This window comes from Gymnoscopelus microlampas, assembly GCF_963454915.1.
Source record: "Gymnoscopelus microlampas genome assembly, chromosome: 21".
Taxonomy (NCBI): Eukaryota; Metazoa; Chordata; class Actinopteri; order Myctophiformes; family Myctophidae; genus Gymnoscopelus; species Gymnoscopelus microlampas.
In genome coordinates this window covers 41,845,222-41,872,222 of record NC_139958.1, presented here as the reverse complement: position 1 = coordinate 41,872,222, position 27,001 = coordinate 41,845,222, and the positions used below count along the sequence as shown (strand labels likewise).

The 27,001-nt window shown below is 42.2% G+C and overlaps 1 protein-coding gene across 3 annotated transcripts; it reads right to left on the bottom strand.

The window, feature by feature from the left end:
- On the bottom strand, positions 1-27,001 carry LOC311037570 (protein NLRC3-like). Of its 3 annotated transcripts, none has more exons than XM_084046785.1 (9): positions 26,948-27,001; positions 16,276-16,431; positions 13,761-13,874; positions 11,149-11,198; positions 9,103-10,903; positions 7,115-7,291; positions 5,671-5,823; positions 2,627-2,679; positions 1-618 (listed from the first exon to the last, which is right to left on the bottom strand). In XM_084046785.1, the coding sequence occupies exons 2-9, from the start codon at positions 16,410-16,412 to the stop codon at positions 83-85; spliced, it is 3,021 nt and encodes a 1,006-aa protein (XP_083902911.1). In that variant the 5' UTR covers positions 16,413-16,431; positions 26,948-27,001; the 3' UTR covers positions 1-82. The 3 variants fall into 3 exon arrangements, with proteins under 3 accessions (XP_083902911.1, XP_083902912.1, XP_083902910.1); XM_084046786.1 differs by lacking the exon at positions 26,948-27,001 and adding an exon at positions 26,761-26,791; XM_084046784.1 differs by lacking the exon at positions 26,948-27,001 and adding an exon at positions 23,159-23,205.

Genomic DNA, 27,001 nt, shown 5'->3' with positions numbered 1-27,001 from the left:
AACAGTGGTAACCATGACAACCTGGACTCACTCAAACATGTTGAGTAACATGGCGACCTGATGTCATCCTCACATAGAGACTCTATCTCTGCTCACACAGACACACTGATGAGGAGGAGGAGGAGCTAATCCCGAACCCAGCATAGAGAGGTTCAGTGAATGTGTTTTGGAAGGTGTACAGGTGAGTCAGTGAGTCTGAGGAGACATCATAGAAGGACAAAGTCCCAAAAGGACAGTCCAGATACACTGCTACTCTGTTGGAGCCAGAGGGACGGACAGGGAGGGCAGTCCTCTTATTATTGTGCCTGACACTGTAACTGTCATCATAACAGTCCAGACTCCAGGACTTGTCATTGTATCCAAGCCTACAGTCATAACCATCTCCTTTCCTACCGATTCCTCTGTAAGTCACTGCTATCTCAACCCATCCACTCCTCTCTACCTCCCAGTAACTGCGTCCAGTCAGACCCTCTGTACACAGAACATGTGACAATTCATCAAACCTGTCAGGATGATCAGGATACTGAACCCATCCCCTCCGTGTCACCTTCATGTTGTTCTCAGACAGAGAGAGGTCTCTGTTTGCTGTGTTTGTGTCCAGTGTGAGACGATGGAAATCTGATGATAAAACAACACTGTAAAAATTAAAAACATCATTCACTGAGTGACACCCATCCAAATTAAAGACATGCACACAAGTCAGCACTGCATGCATGTGCACGCATGCACGCACACACGCACACAAGCGCGCACATGCACACGCAAACTCATATTCTCCTACAGTAGACCTCTTCCTAGGCCGAAAGCCTAGGAAGAGGCCGAAAGCCTTTTATAATCATATTTTCTATTGAAAGTGGACAGTGGCGTCTTTCCCGTGAATATGACGTCATCCGGCCGGAAAAACGGAAACGAAAATAGACCAGTTTCCTGTTTGTCCCGGCACTACCGCGCTAATAACAAAAAGGAATATCACACTGTTTTTATGGCATTATAGGATTTGAAGATGGAAAACTAACAGCAAAAGAAAACACATTTCACTGTAACTAAAGCTCCACTGGCTAAGAGAAACGATCCGCAGATAGTATAAAACAACAAAAAGAACGCTTTTTGAAACGCTTCCGCCTTCCGGTGAAAACAAACGGAATTCCGGGTAATGCAGTAATCCGCTAAAGACCTGCAATGCCGGTAGTGAACAGCAGAGGTTGTTAAAAATCTTTTTCTTTACTTTACAGGTATGGCTTTAACCTCACAAACATTATGCCTAAACCTAACCTTAAACCTAACCTCACAAACATTATGCCTAACCCTGACCTTAACCCTAACCTCACAAACAGTGGCCCTCATTTATCAACGCGGTGCAGACCAAATAATGGGCGTACTGCGAAGTCACCACAACTTTCGGCATTTATCGATATATCCTGACGCCTTCAGCGTACCGCACGTTCAGATCTCACGTCTGGTCGATGGCAGTTGTTGACGTTGGCTGCACCCGTTTGTTCCATTGTAGACCTGCGGAGCAGCATTGTCTCACAGTCTGACAGGCATCTGGACACATGTATCCACTCCAAAATGTATATATATATCACTAATAAATTATCCCTGTGAAAATATAACATTGTATAAACTCATTTAAACAAACTGCTTTAACAATCATTCGGTTAAGCTTGCAGATCTGGCTGCATTGGCTATTTGAAAACAGCAGAACTACAAGCACAGCCCGTGACTCAAGGGGGAATACATGATTGCTTTATTTTAGTGTAAACTAGAAGCGCACTGCGCACTGCTCGTAATGGGTTAAATTAATATACCAACGCATGGTATGATTTATGACGATGAGATTTGTGTCATTTATGTAGGCTACTTGACAAAGATTGTACCATCACGGAATACATGAAACATGCTGTTTTTTATGCTCCGTTGATGAGTGAGGGCCACTATGCCTAAACCTAACCTTAACCTAAACCCTAACCTCACAAACACTATGCCTAAACCTAACCCTAACGTCACAAACTCTGGCCCTCATTTATCAACGCGGTGCAGACCAAATAATGGGCGTACAGCGAGATCACCGCAACTTTCGGCATTTATCAATATATCCTGACGTTGCCTTCAGCCTACGGTACGCTCAGATCTCACGTCTGGTCGAGAGCAGTTATTGGCGTTGGCTTCACCCGTTTGTTCCATTGTAGACCTGCGGAACAGCATTGTCTCGCCGTCTGACAGGTATCTGGACACATATATCCACTCCAAAATGTATTATTTAACTCACTAATAAATAATCCCTGTGAAGATATAACATTTTATAAACTAATTTAAACAAACTGCTTTAACAGTCATTCAGATAAGATTGCAGATCTGTCTGCATTGATAGAGAGAGAGATCTATTGATCCATTGTTTCTGTCAAACCACATGACCGTAGTCTGGTGTTTAGGACCAGGCCAAGAGCAGAGAAACCACCTGAATTCACTGGAAGCTACTGAAAAGTTTTCAGGACAACATCCAGGGAGGGAGGAGCCAGTATAAAATGGCAATGTGTGATATTGACACAGACAAAGAGACAGACAGACAGACAGACAGACAGACAGACAGACAGACAGACAGACAGACAGACAGACATATACTCACATCTTGTAAGGAGTTGAGGTTTATTCCAGTGTTCATGTCCTCCATGTTTCACTCTGTAGGAAGTGCAAAATGTACATAACTTTTTTTCAGGGGTTAAGTAATATATTAATACAAATTGTAATCAGTGTTGGGTAAACAATGGGTCCTAACAAATGGAAAATGGAAATCCATCCGCCACTTTTGCACGTTTCCTGGTAAATGAATGAGCACGTCTCTGTCAACAGAGTGTTGAACGCGTGTTACACACAAATTGGTGATCGCGTGCCTTGCCAATTGCAAGCAATCTGTGTTGATTGTGTAATAATTCTATTCAATAGGTCACCACTTTTGGTGTGACAGTGTCACACGACTGACAGTACTGGTTTGGTTTTGTATTACATTAATTTGTCACACCTAGATATGCCAGTATGCTTGGTGAAGCCCAACGCAGCTCCACAACACTGTGGCCGATATGCTGCACTCTCGATTTTATGTTTACCAAACTTACTCTGAGGAGATATTGCTTAGGCTATGTAATTCTTCGCAAATGGGTTTTAATCTTCAGTAACGCAAAAGTTACTTTTCTCAGACAAGTCACTTTGTCTGAGAAAAGTCACTTTTCTTAGAAGGTAACCCTGTAACATAACAGAATACTTTATTTTAATGGCAGTAATCCTGTAACGTAACAAGTTACTTTTAAAAAGCATTACCCAACACTGCTTGTAATGTAGTTACATGAACATTAGTGATACATAAACATATTATGTTACATTTGATTGCTTTTCATGTTGTAAAACAAAAGGGACAAAACTGTTTACTGACTGATGAAGGAACATGAAAGGAATGCTGGGGGTGAATCGAAATACAAATTAAAGGTTAAAATTAACTCGTAAATCAGAGCTCAAAGGCTGAGCCTGATGGCGCCGAGGAAGGAGGGAAGGAGGAAGGTGAAATATGAATGGAGTCAACTGATGGACCCTCAGCTACAGGAATACTACGCAGTGGAAATCAAGAACAGGTTCCAAGCACTGCAGGAGGAGGATGAGGAGGTGAGCAAAACAGCCTGCTACCAAAGCCTCGCTGAAGCAAACCAACTAGCAGCTGAGACATGCCTCCAGCAAGTTCCCAGAGCAAGGAGGAAAGACTTGACCCTAGAATCACCAAAGCCAGGGAGAAGATGAGAGCAGCACAAAGGGACTTTATCGCTGACCGAAAAGCAGGAACAACAGAGGCTGATCCAAAAAATCAGGGATATTGAAGAGGCGCATGTTAACTCATCCAGTGCCACATGATGCAAAGACGTCACGTGGCCTGACGCCCCGTGCGCCACATGACGTCAATTACACTTTTTTTCCATTTAAAAAAAAAAAACATGTTCAGAACCCAAGATATGATGATTTGAAGATTTGCTGCTCCATTCACTCTTTGTTTAACTTCTAACTTAAAAAGGCTGTATCTCGGCTCCTAAGCACTTTTTTTTTTACAATGAATTTTAGCTGTGGCACTCAGAGCCAAAATTCCATAAATAAGCTGGGCACTGAATGAGTTAACCAGAAGCATGGCAAGAGCTGGAAGCTCATCAATGACAATTCTGACTAAGGCATTGGCACTGGGTACAAAATGGGTTACAAAATCATTGGATAAAAATTGAATAGAAAAAATATATATATTTCTGGCAGAAGCTCAGACTTCCAAGATCCGGGGAGAAAGCGCAGAGGAACGAGTTGAAACATGGTAGGCTAATAACATTTCAAAACACTCCTAGGAAATCTTTCTTCAACCGAGGAAGAGGATGATCCGATATTTCCTGTCTTCAATGACCTTCCCGTACCAGATGGACCATTCACCATGGATGAGTGGTTAGTGAGCCCGCCTAGGGAGCCAGAGGCCCTGGTTGCCACAGATACGATTCCAGGCCAGGCCAGCATATGTGTCGATGAAATGAAATTTGTCCCTGAGCAAGACTCTTAACCCCTAATTGCTCACAGGTTCTCATTGGAAACAAGACCGCAAGGACTTTCATGAACGACCTGTTAAAAGGAATTATCCTTATGAGTACCAGAGGGCCATGGCTACTATCAAGTGCGACAAGAGCTGCGGGGAGGATGGAGGTTCTGAAGTATGTGCCTATAGACTAAGTGGTGTTGGATTTTATTAACGAAGCACACACGTCTGGCGATGGTTTTGCGCACAATTATCATGATTCCAGTACCAAAGTCAGGCGATCTTACCAAGACAGACAACTACCGGGGCATCAGCCTAAGCTCATAAGTCACCAAGACAGCTAACAGGATGATCCTCAACCGTCTTAGACCCATCTACTGAGAAACTCACAGAACGGCTTCCGCCCGAAGCGAACAACAGGTGGGCAGATACTGGTGCTGAGGAGCATATTGGAAGGAGTAAGGGCGGAACCTGTCTGCGGTGATCACCTTCATCGACTTCCGAAAGGCCTGGACACCATCCACCAGGGGAAACTCAGGAACCTTCTGCCAGACTTGAGCCAAGGTTCAAACCCACAACGGTGACACCAAAGACTTTGAGATCCTAGCAGGGGTCCTACAGGTGAACACTCTGACCCTCTTCATATTCATTATAGCAATGGACCATGCCCCCGACAAAGTCAGAGAGAGGATGAAGGATGAGGCTGGCAGGGTACTGTGTCAGGCACCCGGAACTAGTGGCAAGCAAACTGACACTGTAGGAGCCAACCTAGGGCAAAGCAAGGAAAGACAAGAAGTGCACGACCTACATAGATGCACTGCGGCGAAACAGCTTAGCTAACAACACTGTAGAGCTCAAGTTTTCACCCGAGACTGTTCGTGGATACAGTGTAGAGAGGCGAGGTGGGGAGATAGAGGTCGGGAGGAGAGGAAAGTGCGACCGCCTTCGTCAGCAGCAGAGGGAATCAATCACAATAATAATGATACTACTAATAATAATACTAGTATGATTCATTCATCATTTATTTTACTCATATTCACCCCCAGCCTGCCTACCAAACATTGAAACATTCTAATAGAAATAGTGAACTAATTAACATGGACATAGTTCATTCTACTCACTGGAGATTCTTGAGTCCAGAGAACAGCTGCAGTGCTGAATCATTTAGGACGTTGAAACAAAGGTCTAGTTCTTTGAGGTGGAGTGATGGATTAGAACTTAGAGCTGAGACCAGAACTTCACAGCATCTCTCTGACAACCAGCAGTTAGTCAGTCTAAATGAAGAATCAAATATCAGATATTACATTATTCCTGGGTAGAGAAAGTAACCAGTCTGATTGTCAGGGTTTGGAGTAGAGATACAAGAGCTGAACCCTAAGAAAGGAGTAACATGAACTAAATAATATTTACTTGATCATAAAGAAAAAGTTAGACTTCCTGTTGATTTAGCCATTTTCTCTGGACGAAGGGAGGAAGCAGACTGGATCTGCGGATGCGTATCTTCAAATAGTAAAATCAACAATCTATAAAACACTCTTCGTACAGGGTTTTGTGATACATGCGTTACATACAGGCTACTGTCAGAATCAGCTTAGTTTGCATTCATTTATATGGTGAAAGAGTGACTTTAAGAGCTGTTTCTAATCAACTGAGCAATGATGGAGCGATATATGTCTGCATTTGGACCAGTTACATCATGAGAAGATAAGTACACAACCCAAAAGTGCAGGGGAGGCATGCGTTAATCCGACAGACCTTTTCTCCGACTATGTGGCATCCGCGTGCGGTTAGGGTTAGGGTGCGGGTTTGGTTCGGGTTTACTGTTTAATGTCGGAGCACTGCGCTGTCGGAGGAATGCGCTGTCGGACTATTTTGGGTGCAATACGTTAGTCCGACAGCGCATTCCTCCGACAGCGCATGCCTCCGACGTTTCCAATACTAACCCTATACCAAACCCGAACCCTAACCCTAACCGCACGCGGATGCCACGTAGTCGGAGAAATGGGATGTCGGACTTACGTATGCCCCCCTGCACTTTAAGCTATTTGCTACTCTAGGGTTCAAAGGCCTTTGACCAAAAAAAAGAAAACACAAAGACCTGGCTTCTAGAAATAGTGAATTAATGTATGAAACAGAAAACAACCCAATCTGCCTGGAGAAAGGCAATGGTTGTTGCAATCCCCAAATATGGAAATGACCCAAAATCGGCAATGAGCTACTGTCCCATATCCCTCCTCTGTATCACCTACCGGCTCTATGAGAGGCTACTCCAATGCCTGAGGATTTGAGCATGCACAAATAACAGAGCATCTCTCATAGATCTCTCCAGATCTACGGTACTGTTCAGCCTTGTATAATGGTCGAAACTATTGGACGTGTCTGGTGACCTTGATCTGTGCCAAGTCATCAAAAACATCCTGAAAAACACACACTTCTATGTCAGGTTGAATAACCAGTGTACTTAATCATTATTTTAGTCAGTGTGGGCAACCTTATTCACACTATTCAAATAAGGTCTCACCGCTGTATTCATATAATATTTACATTTTGTTAAATTAATCTGACCTGATAATCTCCAGACAACAATGTGGACTCTTCAATCCAGCACACAGCAGCTCCAGTGAATCTTCCAGGCCGACGTTGTTGTCACTCAGGTCCAGTTGTTTTAAATGTGAGGGTTTAGAGCTAAGAGCTGAAGCCACAACTTCAAAGTGTCTCTCACTGAGATCACAGCCAACAAGTCTGTAAATATAGATTAAATAAAAATATCTTAAACTCAATTCACTGTCAAGGAAGTCAACTAAGATAAGTCCTATCTGCGAGTAGCATTAGTAGTACTAGTTTGACCAACTTGGCCACGCCCCCAGTCTCTCTAGTCATTTCCTAGACAGATGTAGGTGCGGCATCACATTCATTAATCATTAGACTCCCAGTCCGTAGTCCTCGGGTTCAAATCACTATCAATCACTGCTACTACTGGCCAATCACAGCACATCCTTACCATACCAAACAACCATGTTCATTGTTTAACAGATTTAAAATCATCTGTGCACCCTTTCACTAATGGTATGGTCCATTCCAGCTAATGAGGACACTTGTGAATATTGCAGAGGACTAGAGTTGACTAGACTCTCCTGTTGTTCTGTGTGGTACCATGTTCTATGTTTCCTGTTGGTGTGTGTGCATATCTAAGTAGTCCCAGAATAGATTTAAAGTTCAGTATTAGGTACTGCATGGTTGCATGCAGAATCACATCCGTTGTGGTTGAGATGCTAGCTAATGTTATCTGATGACTTCCCCATTGTTTTTTTTGTTTGTTTTTTGTTGTTTTGTGGGGTATTTGTCACTGTACATTTGCACATACAGTACATTTGTCCTCTGCATTTAACCATCCTATGTATTAGGAACAATGAATGCCATTAATATTAACATTACATTAACATTAACGTTACTAAATATTAACATTAATGTTAACATTAATATTAACATTAATATTAACATGGCTCCCAGAAGCAGTGGTTACATTTCTTGCTCAAGGACACTTTTGACATGGAATTAGCTTTGAACCTTCAAGCTCCATGAAAAATGAACCCTACTGAATGAGTGATCTCTACAGCCTTTCATCTAGTGCCACCCTTTGACCGAGAGACACTTTGTAGCTTTATGTTTTAAATGATGTTATTTCATTATGTACAGTATATAATACAACAATAATCTATGGGGAAAGATTCATCTTTTCCTGGTGGAACTGTATGAGACTTGATCTGTTCTTTGTGCCTGTAGCCATGAAAATTTACAATGAGGCACACAGTCACTCTGCTCAGTCAATAACTCTGGAGTAACACCAGTACGGGCCAATTGGGTTCCTGTAGACGCTCAACATGTACCACGGTGGATTCGAACCCACAACCTCTGCGGTGGTGGACAGGCACTTTACCACTGCGCCACCCGAGCACCCCTGACACTGTAACGTTATTAGTGTATTCTGTGATGTCATGACGACACTGTGATTGAGTGTATTTGCTTACATATTGTCAATACATAGTTACTGTAAGTGTGTGTGTGTGTGTGTGTGTGTGTGTGTGTGTGTGTGTGTGTGTGTGTGTGTGTGTGTGTGTGTGTGTGTGTGTGTGTGTGTGTGTAAGTCGCTTTGGATAAAAGCGTCTGCTAAATGACTGTAATGTAATGTAATGTAATGTAATGTGTGTGTGTGTGTGTGTGTGTGTGTGTGTGTGTGTGTGTGTGTGTGTGTGTGTGTGTGTGTGTGTGTGTGTTTAGTTCTGCATAGTGCAGGGTGACATTGGCAATCAGTACAAAATAAATACAAGTTGACCATGTAGCAGTATTTTAAGCCTCAGTCTTGTTTTCATCCTGCTTCACCGAGGACTGGCCTTTATTTGCCCATGTAATTACACACAATACGCTATTTGAGACCTGGACAAATTTGAAACCTAGTTATTATTTAAGCTTGTATTACAGCCAATGAGTTATAGTGTTATAAGTGTGAAGGTAGATTGACTCTGTTCTAGTAAGTTTACTATATGACTACTAACCGAGCCTTTCTGCTGTTCCTCACAGCTGGGACCAGTCTCTGTCGCCCACTCTGTGATGTGTTGTATGTGTCCAGGTTCAACTCATCCAGAACCTCCTCTGACATCTGCAGCATGAAGGCCAGAGCTGAACACTGGGACTCAGACAGTGTTGTCTTTGATCTGTCCCCTGACTTGAGGTATTGTTGGATCTCCTGATGTACTGAGTGGTCGTTCATCTCCATCAAACAGTGGAAGATGTTGATAATTCTCTCAGGAGAGTAATCTTTAGTGGTCATCTCCTTCAGGTTGTTGATTGTCCTCTGGATGCTCTCTAGACTATTCTCTGTCTGAACCAGCAGACCTACCAGACTCTGGTTGGACTCCCGTGAGAGGCCATGAAGGAAGCGAACAAAGAGGTCCAGGTGGCCATTTTTACTTTGCAGGGCTTTTTCAATGGCTCTCTTCAGAAAGTCATCCAAGGAAGTGACACTGACCCCCAGGAATGGCTCCAGTACCTTCATGTTCTTCTCTGTGTAACAGTGGAACAGGTAGACTGCAGCCAGAAACTCCTGGATGCTCAGATGAACAAAGCTGTAGACCGTTCTCTGGAATTTCACACTCTCTCTTTTGAAGATCTCTGTGCACACTCCTGAGTACAGCGAGGCGTCTTTCACATCAAGACCACACTCTTCCAGGTCTTCTTGGTAGAACATGATGCTACCTTTCTGCAGATGTTCAAATGCCAGCCCGCCCAGCTTCAGAAGAACCTCCCGGGCAGTCTCCTTGAGCTGCTGTTGATTCAGCTCTTGTGACCCTTCAAACTTCTGCTTCTCCCTCTTTGTCTGAACCAACAGGAAGTGGCTGTACATCCCAGTCAGATTCTTGGGCAGCTGTCCCGTCTCGTCTGTCTTCAACATGTCCTCCAGAACAGTAGCAGTGATACAACAGAAGACTGGGATGTGACACATGATGTGGAGAGTCTTTGATGTCTTCAAGTGTGAGATGATTGTGCAGGCCAGCTTCTCATCACTGAATCTCTTCCTGAAGAACTCCTCCTTCTGGCGGTCTGTGAACCCTTGCACTTCTGTCGCCATGTCAACACACACAGGAGGGATCTGATTGGCTGCTGCAGGTCTGGTAGTTATCCAGAGGAGAGCTGAGGGGAGAAGATTCCCCTTTATGAGGTTTGTCAACAGCAAGTCCACTGATGATGTCACTGTGACATCAGAAACAATGTCATTGTTGTGGAAGACATCAGACTCAATGTCAATGTTCTCGAATTTGAGCGGAAACCTGCTTTCATCAAGACCATCAAAGATGAAGCCAACATTCCAGACAGCGAGCTGCTCTGCTGTGACCTTCTTTAATGTTGGGTGGAAAACATGGATCAGTGTGAGAAGACTGTGCTGCTCATCTCTGACCAAGTTCAGCTCCCGGAATGAAAAGGGAATCAGGAGATTTACATCTTGATTTTCCAAACCCTTTGCCCAGTCCAGAGTAAACTTACGCACAGAGAATGTTTTTCCAATGCCTGCGATGCCCTTGGTCAGAACTCTTCTGTTGGGGGTCTTTCTACCAAGGAGGAGTGGTTTAAAGATGTCACAGCAGTTGATTGGTTTGTCATGGAGGGTCTTCTTCTTGGAAGCTGTCTCAAGCTGCCACACCTCATGTTGGTTATTAACCCCTTCACTCTCTCCTACTGTGATGTAGAGCTCTGTGTAGATTCTGCTGAGGGAGGGCACTTCAGTGACGTATGTCACACGATCAAGACTGTTCAAACTGATCTTATAATCATTTAAATCCTCTTGCAGACTGACATCTGCTATGAGAAGAGAGTTCATGCATTTTAAACATTCAGGTTTATACTTCCTTACAGTTGTGTATGCACACTATTAATTAAACAACCTCTAGAAAATCTGAAATTCATGAAGGAAAACAGATAAAATAAATATAATGAGGTCATTTGTTTTTGTTCAGACTTGATAGTTATTTTCAATTTGGACATGGACACTGATAAAACAATGTTTCATTTTTTAACATGAAAAGTTAATGTTAAGTCTGTCTTACTTTGTCCACTTCTGGTTTGACTGGGTGTCTTCAGTCTAGGTGTCTTCTCTCTGTGGAGATGAAAGTCATTTATTATGACTATACAATAGACGCCTTAACAGACAACGTCACCAAATGAACCCCACCGCTCATAAGATGCAATGTAAAAGTGGTCACATTCTCACGTTTAAAAATGCATCCCATCAAACTTTCAGATGCTGTTTTTCTCCCATTGTGGAGGAAGAATGCTTAGGATTTTTACTGTGATCTGATGTGAAATATATATTTCTTGGTTTCTGTTGTGTGTAAACAATAATAGCAATTCTAACGAGTTCAGTTAATTCTAACGAGTTCTTATGGGGAGGCATGCGTTAATCCGACAGACCTTTTCTCCGACTATGTGGCATCCGCGTGCGGTTCGGAGGGAGCGTTCTATGATCATGGCATCAGAACCTGCTCTTGCTCACACAGCTGCAGCCCGTCAAGCCCAATTGTCTCCGCCAGGCCGAAAGGCATGGCAAGAGAGTATGTTTTGCACCCTGTCTGTCTGTCCGTTAGCAGCTAATCTCCGGCACCGTTGGCCCAGTCGCTGCGAAACAGTGCCCACACACTCCCTGGATGCCAATTCAGAACCTCTGCCCCAATTCTTTCACATGGGCCTGTTATAGCGCCCCCAGGAGGCCGATTTTTGCGAAAACATTTTATTTTATTTTACTCCTACAGATTTCATCCAAACGTCATGCAAATCTGTACACAGTATCTCTATCGTCATTTGTTCAACACGGATCTGTCCGATTTCCCATATTCCATCGTCATTGGCTAAGTTTGGCTTCCAAAGTTTGCAGGATTGGTTTGTTTTGAACAAAATGCCTCAAATCATGAACGCAGCTTGCGATTTCCGTGAAATTTCACACGCACATTCCCAGTGGCGGAACAACTGAAAGCCGGGCCGGGAGGCAGAGCACAGTGATCAGGCCCCCCCCGTGCGCGCGCGTGCGTGGGTGCACATCCCGCGCGCGAAGCGCGCGGAAAATTTTGCGGGTTTGGGTCGGGTCGGGTCACCTTTTGGGGGGCTTTTTGTCACTTTATTTCGGTTTTAGGGTTAGGATAGGGTTAGGTTAGGGTTATGTTGTTGCTTTAATTAAATGAGAGGCGGAGAGGCGCCGCGGAGAGGTCGCGGCCCCGGCCCGGTCGCGGCGACCGGGTCGGGGCCGCGACCCTGGAGGGTCCGGCGGCCGGGCCCTCCAGGGTCGCGGGCCGGGAGGCGGCCGCCTCCCTTGCCTCCCCGGACGCTCCGCCACTGCACATTCCCACTAGGCCGAGGAAGAAATGCCACCCTTTTCACATTGGCCTGTTATAGCGCCACCAGCAGGTCTAATTTAGCAAAACACATTTTCAGGAAACAAAATGCCTCAAATCATGAATGCAGTGTCCGATTGCCGTGAAAGGCCTAAGAATAAATGGCACCCTTTTCACATTGGCCTATTATAGCGCCACCAGGAGGCCACAATAACGTACCTGACCTGGCGGAGACCTGTGCTCCGAGCAGCACATACAGATGTGCCACTTCAAAACTTCACACGTTACTGTTCTTTCCCTGAAAGTGCCCTGAAAAGGCATTTTTTCCTCCCTGTTCTGCCCTTAAAATTGCACTGTTTTGCCCCTGAAAAGAAGTTGTCACTACACACCCCCGTTTTTCCCTTCAACAGACAGAAATGTGTGTTGAACAAGGTGTCAGACTCATTATGAGGCGAAAGGTGATTTGAAGAGTTGCTCAAATTAATTAGCATCATAAAAGCAGTGATCACCAAAATAATTCAGCATTTTAAATTCCCTTCTTTGTCCCTCTTATTGCCCTGGGAATCCCCTGAAAATGTACTGTCTTGGCGATGGCAGGACATGTGAAGTTTTGAAATGGCACATCTGTAGATAGATAGAAGTCCCCGTTTGTTGAAGATTATTTATTGTTATGTCCATTACACAAGTATAAGAGAATAACATATTTGGGTTTCCCTTCACGAGATTGCAGCAACATGAAAACAGGGCACAAATGAATGACTACTAAATTGTACTAAAAATACAGTACAATACAAGTTGTATAGATAGATAGATATTCCATGGTTTAATGTATCTGCTATGTCCATGCCTCGTTGTGTCATAGTATAAATTTAGCCTGATCACCACTAATTTAGTATACATTCCGTGCATAGTAGCCTAGAAACCCCGAAAATCCGTACATATGTACGACGAGTCCCACGGTGGGCGTAACCAGTTGCAACCCGGAAAAACCCAGAAGCAGAGCAGTCCCCACACGATTCTGTGCCTATCAGTACATAACTCAAACGGCGCTGAGTAGGTTCAAGGGAATGTCGCAACGTTCGGGACGGCAACTCGTTCGCGTTAGCTCACTCGGTGGTCCCTTACGTGGCGACAATTCCCTTGAAACTGTGCGCCTCCGAAATGGTTTAGTCACAATGGGGGAGATGCGAGGCGGCTCTGCACAGATTTTCGGGTTTTCCAGTTGTCTATGCACGGAATGACCACTCTGTGCAATGTATACTAAATGGGTGGCGATCTGGTTGATATATTGTATAGCGTTATAGTGTGCATATTATATAGGAGGATTCACATACTCTGTATCTGGAGGTCCAGGTTCACTACTGAAGTCAGGAGGATGACATATAGACCCGTCACTCTTCATAGACACACAGCTGGGTGTTGGAGACTCTGGTCTGTGATAAACACTTCTGGAATCATAAAAACGTTTAAACAATCATCATGCGAATAGAAATGTCCATTTGTTAAAGATTCATTCTTGTTATGTCCATTTATTTTTATGTCTCACTTTTATTTTTATTTTTTTACCCCTAGTTCTCTCCAAATTAGTCGGTATGTCAATTATTTCCTGTAACTGCTGCCATAACTCTTGTGTTCGCCAAGTTTTCTTTTAGTTTGACAAGCGGTCCGGAAGCTGTACTGTGACAGCTTCCTGCCGCTCCCCATATATGGTCTACCGGATTGAAAGCGCTCTCACAGCTCAGAGTGTTGGTGACACTCGCCGTGAGAGCAATATGTTTGTTGGCAGCGTGGGCGCTGATCCAAGGTTTGTTTTATTTTACATTTTTAAGTTTAAGTTCTATGTCAATAAGTTGTATGTCATGTTTTATTATGAGTTTAATTGATCGTTTGTTTTGTTTCAGTTTGTTTTCAGTTGTTGTTTTGGGTTTCCTGAAGGCTCTTTGATATTATGCAGTCAATGAGGTAATTTCATTTCTTAAGTGTATTTTCTTTCCTTGTTTTTGTCTGTATAAACGCTTGACAAAGCCGGATGTACCGCTGCGGATTTGAACCCTCAGGCTCTGTGATGGTGGGCTGCTAATATTATGTGCGGGTGAAATGGTGCCGCTATGCCTTAAAGGGCAACTTTGCAGATGTTGCCCCAAAACCTATTTGAGAACGCAGTAAATATGATGTTGGAGTGTGTTTTATGTTTTTTCTGTGTTTTGATATTTTGAACATGATTTTGGTGACCCCATGTTTCCTGTAGTTCAAGTCAGACTGGCCCCTCCAGCTAAGGCCCCACCAGCTTTTGCCACCAGATCGTAGGGGCGAGGCTTCCCCCTACTGGGCGGGGCTTCTTTCATTCTACATTAAAAGAGTTGTGAACGGTGGGCATTGTCACATTCTAATACAGCCCGAATACCCCATCTCAGCACCAGCCTCAGTGGCTTGCCTTGTTAATCACTAGACTCCCCCCTTCAGGAATATGAAAGAAAACATATCACTGGTTGTTTTTGAATGACTTACATTCCGATGTGCAAAGCACATAATTGTATTGAGGCATCTAAACAGCAACATCAGGTATCATTTCTGTCTCAGAGGTATCGCAAGATGGTGGACAGTCTCGAGATACTTTGGCCGTTCAGAAACATACTTTGTTGTTTCATAGAGATACCTCTATAAAATACTTATACTGTACACATCGAAAAGCAACACAACAGAAAACAATGTGTGATATGTCTTCTTTTATATTCCTGAACCGATTATATGACAAAGGTCGCAATCGTTCAGACATATTTGTTGTTCATGAGCTGGTCCAGCTTAGCCTGGTTCCAGACCATAGACCCCGCCCACTCTCTGAGTGAACTGCCCCTCTTGGTCTGGTGTTGTAATGTGAACCTAGGATATATTCGGTACAAAAAGTACCGTCCAATGAGAGTCGGAGGTGGGGGTGGGGATCCCTTGTGATTGGTTTAGGGAATTTGTAAACCAATTCTAATCGGTTCTAATTCTAATCCCCTCCTCCTTGTAATCGCCTACACTGGAGCCAATGTCTGAAAATCAAGTCCAGCCGGCTCCATTCACTGCAATGTATTTCATCAAGCTTCCGGTGCAAGGTTTGCCACCCATGACTGTCATGTCAATATATCTAGAGAACGGACAAACTGCATGTCTTTTCCTTTGAAAACCTTCTTTGTTGCAGGTTGGGCATTAACTTAATAGCAAAATGGCCACCGTGTGAATATGGTGAATTGTAGTCCAGGAAGAACTGACATTCTGTATGATGATGTCACAGTCGCCGATATCTTGTTCAAAATATCAAAACAGAAAAAACACAAAGCACACTCCAACATCATGTTCATTATATGTACTTCCTCAACTTCATTAACCCATTCAGTCCGGAAACGCATCCGTGTCATTTTAGATTTCATTGGCCATTCAAAAATAGCAGATCTACAAGCTCATAGCGCAGCACTGCTATTTTTGAAAAAGAAATTGTGAAAATGAATGAATGTAAATCTTTTAATGTATATATATATACAATTTTAACTCAAATCTTTGTATCTGGTGGGGGTCCATGGAACAAAATATTTTGAGATGGGGGGGTCCACGAACAGATATATCATTTTGGCAGTCCTAGACACTATTATAGCAACATGTTTTTTTTTTTTAAACTGTCAGGATTTAGAAGACATTTTAGAAGACAAAATTATCAGTGAAAATAATATATATATATTCAAAGATTTGCACAAATTAACCCTAACCCTATAGTGTTATAGTGTAGTGTATATTGTATATTGTATAGTGTTATAGTGTGTATATTTTATAGTGTTATAGTGTGTATATTGTACAGGAGGATTCACATACTGTGTGTGTGAAGGTCCAGGTTCATTACTGAAGTCAGGAGGATGATCTTTAGACACACAGCTGTCTGTTGGAGACTCTGGTCTGTGGATGTGATGTTTGTCAGGTCCCTCCTCCTCTCTCTCCACACACTCACTCATCTTTAGGTCTTTATTAAACCTATCAGGGTTACAGTCAATGACATAGATCAGAAAACAGGAAATACTGGATGCCTGTTGTCACGGCCATAGACATATAAAGGTAGACGCCTCCTTCGGCTCTGAGGCATTGGTATCACGGGGGCCATTTTAGCGTAGGAAAGCTTCCCTGAAGCTTCCGCGTGTGTCACAGAAGGGGGCGTTTGGTAGGCCAATCAGAAGCAGGTGGGGGCGGGACAACTAGATTCTGACAGGTCTTAGAAAAGACGCACTGTGATTGGCCAGTAGTCACTTTGAGTGTCCGTTTGCCTACGCGAAAATGGCTGCCGCGATACGAGTTGCTCCAACGAACTGCAGAGGCCAATGAGGTATCTAGGTTTCTATATCTATGGTCACGGCCCCTTGGCCTGGCTTGCAGGGCCTGTGTGGTTGTATGGTGTACTCCCCTATGTGTCTCTATCTCTCACGGATATCCTATAGGTGTAGGCCAACTTGGGGTTCCTCATTAGGTGCATTGGGAGCACCTGATCAATGCTCCCTGGAGCCCTATATAATAGTGTGTGGCAGCCATTCTAGGAATCCCTCACCAGATGACAGCACCCTTTTGTTTCTTTGCCTTATGACTGAGTTCACACACTTTACAACACCCCACACTACATTGAACACACATCCATACATTGCTGACACTACTGATTACTGAACTACACACCTCATTCCTGTTGTAAAGAATTATTTTAGTTATTTTGTTTATAAGTCACTGTTACTTTTAAACACTGCCATCGTGTCCTCCTCCATTTGTCATGGCCCACGGGCCGGGTTGTGACAAATTGGGGGCTCGTGCCGCTTTTAGTGAAAATACTCGGGTTGGCTGTGACTCTGAACAGGTAAAGTAAATTCCTGTGTTTGAAGCCTATTTTGGCAACTTTAAATCACAGCATTACTGAGGAGGTGCATGGTAGTGTTTTGAGTAATTTCAGTAACAATTTGTTTTGGTAATTTGATTAACAATTTGTTTGAGTAACAATTGTTTTGAGTAACAATTTAAGTAATTGGTTTATTTTGGTTAAATACAATTATTTATTTTGGTTTTGTGCTGTCAGTTAGTTACCACCAGTGGTGGACAGTAACGGAGTAAATCTACTTGAGTACTGTACTTACTGTAAGTACAGATTCTGAGGATCTGTACTTTACTTGAGTATTAGATTTTTTTGATACTTATTACTCTTACTTGAGTACATTTCCGTGAAAAATATTTTACTTTTACTCGAGTACATTTCTAAGAAGGCTGTAAAGTACTGAGTACTTTTAGGTTGGCTGTTTTTTCCACACTTCTACTCTCACACTAGCATGTTTCTGGCTTTCCTCTCCGCTCGTCTCTTTGTTACATCTTGTATGGTTGTATAGGAGTAAAAGTATTTAGTTCTGGTTACTCAGTCATTTCTATTTTCATTTTTATAGGTGTTTCTGCAGGCTTTGTATAACGTAGTGGTTCTACAAGCACATCAGTGCATGCAGTGCAGGTGGTTTCAGAGAGTTACTCCTCTGAAACAAGAGTTATGAGATCTACTTAAAGAGGTACTATGTAACTTTGTTTTAATGAATGAAATGTAAGTTTGTCGAATCTGTATGGTAGAGCATGTTAAAGGGACTACACCATGAATTTAAAAAAATAATAATAATATTTAATATCATATTGTTTATGTCCCTCAAACGTTTTTCAAAAGGTTTGAGCCTAAATCAAGCCTCAGATATACTCATTCCAACTAACTTATCTCTGGCTTATAAAGCACTTTCACCTGCAATACCACATTGTCCTGTTTGGCACGGGGCGCTATTGAGCCAGTTTGTATGCATGTTATCTCCTGGTTCTGTGTGGAAAAAGTAAAAAAAAAAAAGAAATAAGAAAAATATATTTATTATATTATTATTTTTTTGTATTGGTTGGAACTGAAAAACGTGAGGAATTGTTCCCTGACGTGACGTAGGCAGGGGGACCAAATCAGTTTGGCCTGTTTTTAGACCAATTTACAGAAAACCCCAGATTTGCTGTGAAAGCCTGAGTGTTCAAACTGAGGTATTTTGGAGGATAGAAGAGAGGTAGGGGGGACCAAAAACACACAAAAAAGAAGAAAAAGTTAAAATTCATGGTGTAGTCCCTTTAATACAATATAACTTATTCAATTGGGGTGGTTATATTTTGTCTCCCTGCTCTTCTATTGAGACATTTAGATTGTGTCAAAGGTCATGTCTCACCAAGACACAGGATCTGACATGAATTGTGACCTGATGTGTCAGTATAGGAAATCAAAGGTTGTTTGTGTGGAGACCAAGCAAGTCGACTTGTCTGTCTGCCATCTTGTTTTGACAGGGTGAAGTTCACCGCTGTGCAAATATCGGCGCCATCTTCTTTTGACAAGGTGAAGTTAACGGTTGTGCGTGTGGGTAGATACGAAACATCCTCTGCTCTCGTGCGTGTGGGTATATGAAACATCCTCTGCTCTCATGAGAGCAGAGGATGTGGTCACAAAGAACATTTCTTGAAAACAACACCTGCCTCTCTGCAACCACCATCTCTGACTGCAGGCATGGATGCCGATTTATGTTGGGTGGGTAGAGATGAATGTCAGTTGGAAACATTGTACTCGCAATAAAATACTTTTTTGCTGTAAGTGAAGACTGTGTGCACGATCATCATTCTTTCCTGTCTCATGCACTGGCTGCCTGCTCCTAAGCACCTGTCTCAGTAGGTGTGCAAAAGGACCTTTTTTTAATATACTACATTTCAAGTCATACAATTTGATTATTGGCTGATGATGAAACCATAACTGGTATAAGGACTTTGCAGATTACAGGGAGACAGTTTGAATGACAGAAATCTGTTCACAATAAAACACGGTATCAGAGCGGGTACATCATGCATCCTGTGCACGTTACAAAGCATCACACAATAGTCATCCGACCGACACATTTCCTGTGGGTGCTCGGCTTTCTCATTGGGTGCTCGGGCTCCCCGGCACCCACAGGATTGGCGCTAATGTCTGCAGGTCTCTGCACAAACATACACTGAACAGAGAGAATGTTCTGTTTTCTATGTCACCTGTATGCATGCAGAATGAGCATGTAAGGTAATCACCAGATGTTACTTATAATCTCATGAAAAAATGTGTAATCGGTAATCAAAACGCCCTTCATGACTATGCATTTATTTATTATTATTTCTTGTTTATAGGACAGATGGCCGCAGTTTAAAGTTAGCTCCATGTCCTAATTGTTGAAGCTGAATATTATTGTATCTTGACAAAAAGGTCACAGTTGATGGCCCTGGATCTGAGAATGTGTACCAAATAGATTGTCTTTACCACCAAAGTACATTAAGAACTGTAATATAATTAATGTGATCTGAGTGCAGCTTTGCCAGCGATGTGTCACTCATGTGTGACTCCTGTTATTTCCTCATGAGAACATAATTCTCTTTTGAGGCACTGGGGTTCACACTGGTCCTGAGGAAGACCGCGCTTTTGTGGTGGCCCACATCAGATCTGCTAAGTCCTTCGAGATTTTTAAGTCCTTACAAAAAACTCACCTTCTCTCTGGCTTTTAACAACATCCACTCCGAAATATTCCTATTTTAACTCCTATCTAATGTTTTCTACCTTCTGTGTACATACTGTAAAGGTGTAAATGAACAATCTCGCTCTATGTCTGTGTCTCCTATATGCGCATGCATGTTATGTGTTTTATACATGTTTTTTTTGTTGGTTGTTTTGGTTCTTTGATTTGATGTATTGCTTTTCTTTTACCTGTGCAGCACTTTGGTCAACTAAGGTTGTGTGAAAATGTGCTCTATAAATACGGTTTGATTGATTGATAAGCTAGTAACTCCCATCATGATGACTGACTATCAGATGACATTACCTGAGTCTCAGACACAGCAGAGAATGTAAGGGAACTACTACTGGCAGTAGAAATGGAGTGCAGGGAGATCTGCCTCAAGGATCTGGCTCGAGGTAGTCGAGGACTTCAAAGGACTTTTACTTTTAGTTGTACTTTAAGTATTTTTAAAAGCATGTACTTTTGAATACTTAAGTATATTTAAAAGCAATCACTTTTTTACTCTTACTTGAGTAACATTTTGACTGAGCTACTTTTACTTGTAGTGGAGTAAATTTGACCAGGAGTATCTGTACTCTTACTCAAGTACTGGGTTTGAGTACTTTGTCCACCTCTGGTTACCCCTATTACTGTGGTAATTGGGGCAGGTGGAACAGGTGTGTCTTGGACAGTCTGAGGGGTGGTGATCCCCACCCAAATAGGTTAGCTGCGTTTCCCCCTGTGGGACTCGTTGTGCTTTTGTTTCTTTCTTGTATGGTTTGATAGATTCTGTCCCACAAAATATGGGATAGGGTGGTGCCACCGAGACGCTCAGTCGGTAAGGGGGACTCGGGAGGGCCACTGAAGACCAGGGCAAGTTGTGGTAGGTTATATTTGGTTAGGCAGCTGAGGTAGGGGGAACGTCACTCCTGTAGGCACACCTGTCTCACCTGTCCTATTTTGGCAGAGGGGGAACATTTGTTCCATTTTGGAATTTTTTGTTTCAGTCTAGTTAAAATCTAACTTTAAAAAACACCTACATGGTGTATTTGTAAACGTGTTTGTAATAGGTCACATTTTCTTTCTTTGTTTCTTGAACAGTTTGAAAAATGTCCGATCTAGAGGATTTTGTGAAGACTCCATATGAGGAAACTTTAGATTTCCTCATATGGAGCAGCTGCTTAGAGTAGCAGATTACTATAAACTAGAAATCACTGACAAAAGGTTAAAGGAGACAGTAAAGTCAACTTTAAAAGCTAACTTGAAGGACATGGGGATTCTAAAAGAGTCTCCTGAAACTGAGGAAAAGTCAGCTGAAATGGTTAGTCAGTCTAAGCTGCCCACTAGTCAGTTTTTCACATTTGAACAACAGAAAGAGTTGCTCATGCTGCAAACAGAGCAGAAGAGACTGCAATCAGAGGAGAGGAGTCATCAGTTAGAGAAGGAGTTACAGGTTGAGAGTAGAGCAGTCTAGACTGGAGATTGAGAGGGCCAAATTTGAGCTTATAAAGGAAGGTAAACTCACAGCTGAGGAGGCTGGGGTGTCCAGTAGTAAGTAGTAGGTCATGCAGCGGCCTCGGGGTCTCAAGCGCAAGATTTTGACATTTTCAGGAATTTGCGCTTAGTGCCCAAATTTTGTGAAAAGGACCCTGAAACCTTCTTTTCCATGTTTGAACGAGTAGCGGAGTGGCCAGAGTCTGCCCACACGTTAATGCTGCAATGTGTGTACGGGCAGGGCGCAGGAGGCCTATTCATGTCTAAGCCCTGCTGACAGTCAGAAGTATCCTGTTGTTAAGGCAGCAGTATTAAAAGCCTTTGAACTTGTTCCAGAAGCCTATCGCAAACGTTTTCGCACATGGCGGAAAACTGAAAACAAGACTCATCTAGAGTTTGCACGCGATTGGTCATGTTACTTTGCCCGCTGGTGTGCCGCGTTGGATGTTAAGGACTTTGATGGGTTATGTGACCTTACAGTCCTCGAACAATTAAAAAACACTTTGCCTGAACATATTGCCAATTACATCAGTGATCGGAAAGTTGACACTGCTGCAAAAGCGGCTGCTTTGGCAGATGAATATGTATTGACACACAAGCGCTCATATGGGGAGCGACACTCCTTTGGCCAGCTGCACGCTGGTAATCACGATGGTGATGGCGCATGTGTCAAAATTGACTTTTCTGGTAGTTCAGGCATGGTGGTGGCACCAGAGGCAAAAGCTGAATATGGCACGCGTGAGGAGGAGAAGAAGATATGTAATTATTGTCATAAAGAAGGGCATTGGAAAGTTGACTGCTACGCTCTAAAAGCAAAGACTACGTCTACCTCTCACCCTGCAAAAGGTGCGGCTGTGGCTGTGCCTGCGCTAAGCTTGGGGGAGGTACAGGTTGAAGGGTCATGTCAAAGTCTTGAGGTTGAGGAATCCTACAGGCCGTTTGTCAGTGAAAGATTTGTGTCACTTGTAAGAAGTAATGTCAAAGTTCCAGTAAAAATACTGCGTGACACAGCAGCTTTTGATTGAGGCATCAGTGTTACCATTTACTAGCCAGAGTACTACAGGGTCCTCTATTCCTGGGCCCTCTGTGACACACACACACACACACACACACACACACACACACACACACACACACACACACACACACACACACACACACACACAAAAACACACACACGTTGAAGCATGCACTTGAGAGAGACCGGGAGAGAGAAAGAGAGCAGGGGAGGGTTATATTCAAAGTTCTCCTTCAATATGTGTACGTTAGATTAACCAAAGCTTTTCTGGATGAGAACAAGTGGTTCTACTATGTTGTATAAAACACTAACAGCAGACTCCACAAATATGAAGAATACTCACGTTTGAGATACCATATTTTAACCTTTGTAATACCATTCTTCATATTGATTAATAACATTACCCTAAATAATCTTTATGCTTTAATCCAACATGTAATACCATATCAATTAATAACACTTACCCTAAATAATCTTTATGCTTTAATCCAACATGTAATACCATATCAATTAATAACACTTACCCTAACTGAATCTGTATGCTTTAATCCAACATGTAATACCATATCAATTAATAACACTTACCCTAACTGAATCTGTATGCTTTAATCCAACATGTAATACCATATTAATTAATAACACTTACCCTAACTGAATCTGTATGCTTTCATCCAACATGGTAAAACAACATGGAGTCCAGACTGTCTGTTCACTAAGTTGTTGTCGTGTCTAAAATGGTTGAATGTACCAACGCACTAACATGTGTTTCATACTGGGTGTGTCTAAAGCATAGACTGTATAAATGAGATGGACAAACCCCCTCCGCTGCTTTCTACAGACCGAAAATGAAGCCTTTGCTGCAAGACGGTAGGTCCGCCATCTTTCAATACCCGTCAGAATGAGTTCAGACCATTATTGGTTGGGTAACTTGTCAATCAAGAGCGGGGGGCGGGGAATGAATGCTATTGGTTGTGTAGCGTGTCAATCAAATCATCCCGCCCCTCCTAGAGAATAGCCTACTTTATCGTCAATTTTATAATAAATAGAACCATAATTTAGCAAAACGCATATCCTGATGATTGAAAGGAGACTTTAAACTAGCGACTGGAAGCATATAGAATTTATGACAATTTTTATTACAGTAAGAAAATCTAGTCTAAAGTTTGTCAAAAAACCCATTCACTTGCGCTAAAATAAATTCCTTCTGAACTCACAGGTCGGCGCAGGGTAAAACAGCGCCACTCTGGCCATTTTGTCGGCCTCATCGTAAATATCTCAGCCTTGCCCCTTGGTCTAAAGCCACACTCCTGTGTTTTTATATTACGCATCTTCAGTCTTGTTGCAACAGGTCCTAGTGCCCCACTCCTATGTAGTCATAATTTAGTACATTATGAGCTTTATTATGTCTTTGAACAATGTTGGTTTCCAGATGAACAATGGCTGTACTTCTCTATCATGTAGTTATGTTAATACACCAACGCACAGTAGTAAGATGGTCCAATCCTTTTCATACACTTCATGCTCCGGTTCCAGGTAAAATAATACAGTTTACATTTCAGTATCACATGACCTGATCTGCATCTATATACTCATAAAGATTTATATACTTCAAGTCACAACCTGTGAGGTTCACTTATATATCTTTTTATTATGTGGTAATATATTAGATGGACACTTGGTTCCTGTTTTTGATAGTTCTGTTAACATTCACCCACTTGTTATAATGTAAACAAACAAAGCAAGATTAGGATTAAACTGCCGGTACATTTAAAGGGACAATCCACCCTAAAACACAACCCACACTGTGCTGTTCCTTTGACAGTTTAGAACTGTGTCATTTCACTTTTTAGGTGTAGGTTCGAGAGAGAGAGAGAGAGAGAGAGAGAGAGAGAGAGAGAGAGAGAGAGAGAGAGAGAGAGAGAGAGAGAGAGAGAGAGAGAGAGAGAGAGAGAGAGAGAGAGAGAGAGAGAGAGAGAGAGAGAGAGAGAGAGAGAGAGCGTAAAGACAGATACATAATGCATTTAAATAGCACCTCTCTGCAACGTAACGTACGCGCACGCACGCAGAGTCTGATACTGTAGGTGGCCATTTTCTTCATAATATGCTTTCAACTGCACTACCCTATCGGTTGGTAGGTGTATTGCACTCTGATTATTATTATAACTATGAGAAAATGGCCACAGATCGGATTAAAATGCTTTTTATTGAACAATACAGAATATACAGGTACTTTTGAGAGTCCCATGCATAATTGTAACATCCGTGGCCATAGGGTAAGCACTTTATATTTGAAATCTGAACCTTTAGATAGATGTACGGACCGTAAATGGAGAAAGTGCAAACACCAGGTTGAAGTTGATCCATGACTGTAACAGGAGTGTTTATGTACCGCAGGGTAAGACTAGTAGCAGGTAATAAATAGACAAACAAATGAATTAATATACTTTAACGTGCGGAATCCGAAACAGGCAGCGCTGTGATTCAGAATTTTGTTACGATTAGAGTATTATTGACACCACCTGGGCGAGTGAGTCATGTAACTTTCCCGACGTTAAGCTGTGTGTGTGTTCAACAACACAGCCATGCATGCAGCCTTGCAGTTTAAGCGCAGATTTCGGCTTGGGAAAAGAACCCTGTTGCTGGTTCATAGTCACCATTGCGTTATCGTGGTATTCCTATTCTTGCTATCATGTTGCAAATTATTGTGTTTTTCATATCGGGGTCCCTGGTCAAATACAGTCAGTTTGAGTGTCCTTCACATGAACATGTTTTAGAACCAGTGTTCTAACTCACATTATTTTATAATGGTCTTATCTTAATCAATGAACTCATTACTTTTCCAGTTCACTAACATAGTTATAATTACAGACATTTAAATGGAATGGTTACTCGTTACTTAATGTGAAAATAGTGAACATCTTCAGAGGATTATAATGATTATTATCATCCAGCGATGTGCTCTCACTCTAACCTCACTACAGTACATATGACCCACCCTACTCTGCCTCTGATTGGTTTTAGGTCTACACGTGATGATTGGTTAAAGTTAGTGTCACATATCATGGTAAGCCAATCTGAGGCAGAGTTGGCCAGGTCTCTGTCTTGCCTTTCCTGGAGCAAGCAGCGTGATCTTGTGGGCGGGCTTATCACCTTATTTGGAGCAATGACGTACAATGCAGGAGACTCATTTTCAGTTTTTCACAACAAAGATGGACGCCGCCATAGCATCGGTAGTAAACGCGTTAGAAAATATTTAGACGAACAAACAATTGCCCTTAAAGCTTTTGTTGGAAGGAAAGATGTGTTAAGAATAGTTTCATCTGGTTACCAGACTAAATACGAGTGGAGCTAGCTTTCGTTGTTTACTATTTCAGCACCGGCGCTTGTGTGTGACGTAGCAGGAAGCAATGCTCTGATTGGTTTTAGGTCTAACCAATATAGTCCGTTTGGATCTTTTTGTAACCGCCCCTTGGAAAAAAATCTGTCGCTGAGAGGGACCAGACTAATATCCACGCAGTGTGTTGTGTGATATTGTCTGGCCACACGAGGCTAGCTCTGTATATCTCAGTGAGGAAGTTCCAAAGTTTGGAACTACAGCCCAGAACCACATGACGGAACTCTCTCTCTCTATGGCTCTGGTAGCAACCAGACGCACGCACGCACGCACGCACGCACACGCACACGCACACGCACACGCACACACACACACACACAAAATACTCAATCAATCAAAGAGAGAACAGGGGAGGGGTAATATTCAAAGTTCTCCTTAAATGTTTGTACGTTAGATTAACCAAACTGCAGACTCCACAAATATACAGAATACACAAGTATGATTACCTAACCCTAAATTCATATTTTTACTTTAATCCAACATATAATACCATATTGATTACTAACACTTATCCTAAATTAATCTTTATGCTTTAATCCAACATGTAATACCATATAGATTAATAACACTTACCCTAAATGAATCTATGCTTTAATCCAACATGTAATACCATATTGATTAATAGCAATGACCCTACATTAACATTAAATGCTTTAATCCAACATGTACAGTAGTACCATATTGATTAATAGCAATGACATCCAACATGTAGTACCATATTGATTAATAACACTTACCCTAAATTAGTCTATGCTTTAATCCAACATGTAGTACCATATTGATTAATAACACTTACCCTAAATTAATCTATGCTTTGTCCAACATGTAATACCATATACATTAATAACACTTACCCTAAATTAATCTATGCTTTAATCCAACATGTAATACCATATAATACCATATACATTAATAACACTTACCCTAAATTAATCTATGCTTTAATCCAACATGTAATACCATATACATTAATAACACTTACCCTAAATTAATCTATGCTTTAATCCAACATGTAATACCATATACATTAATAACACTTACCCTAAATTAATCTTTATGCTTTAATCCAACATGGTAAAACAAGTCCAGACTGTT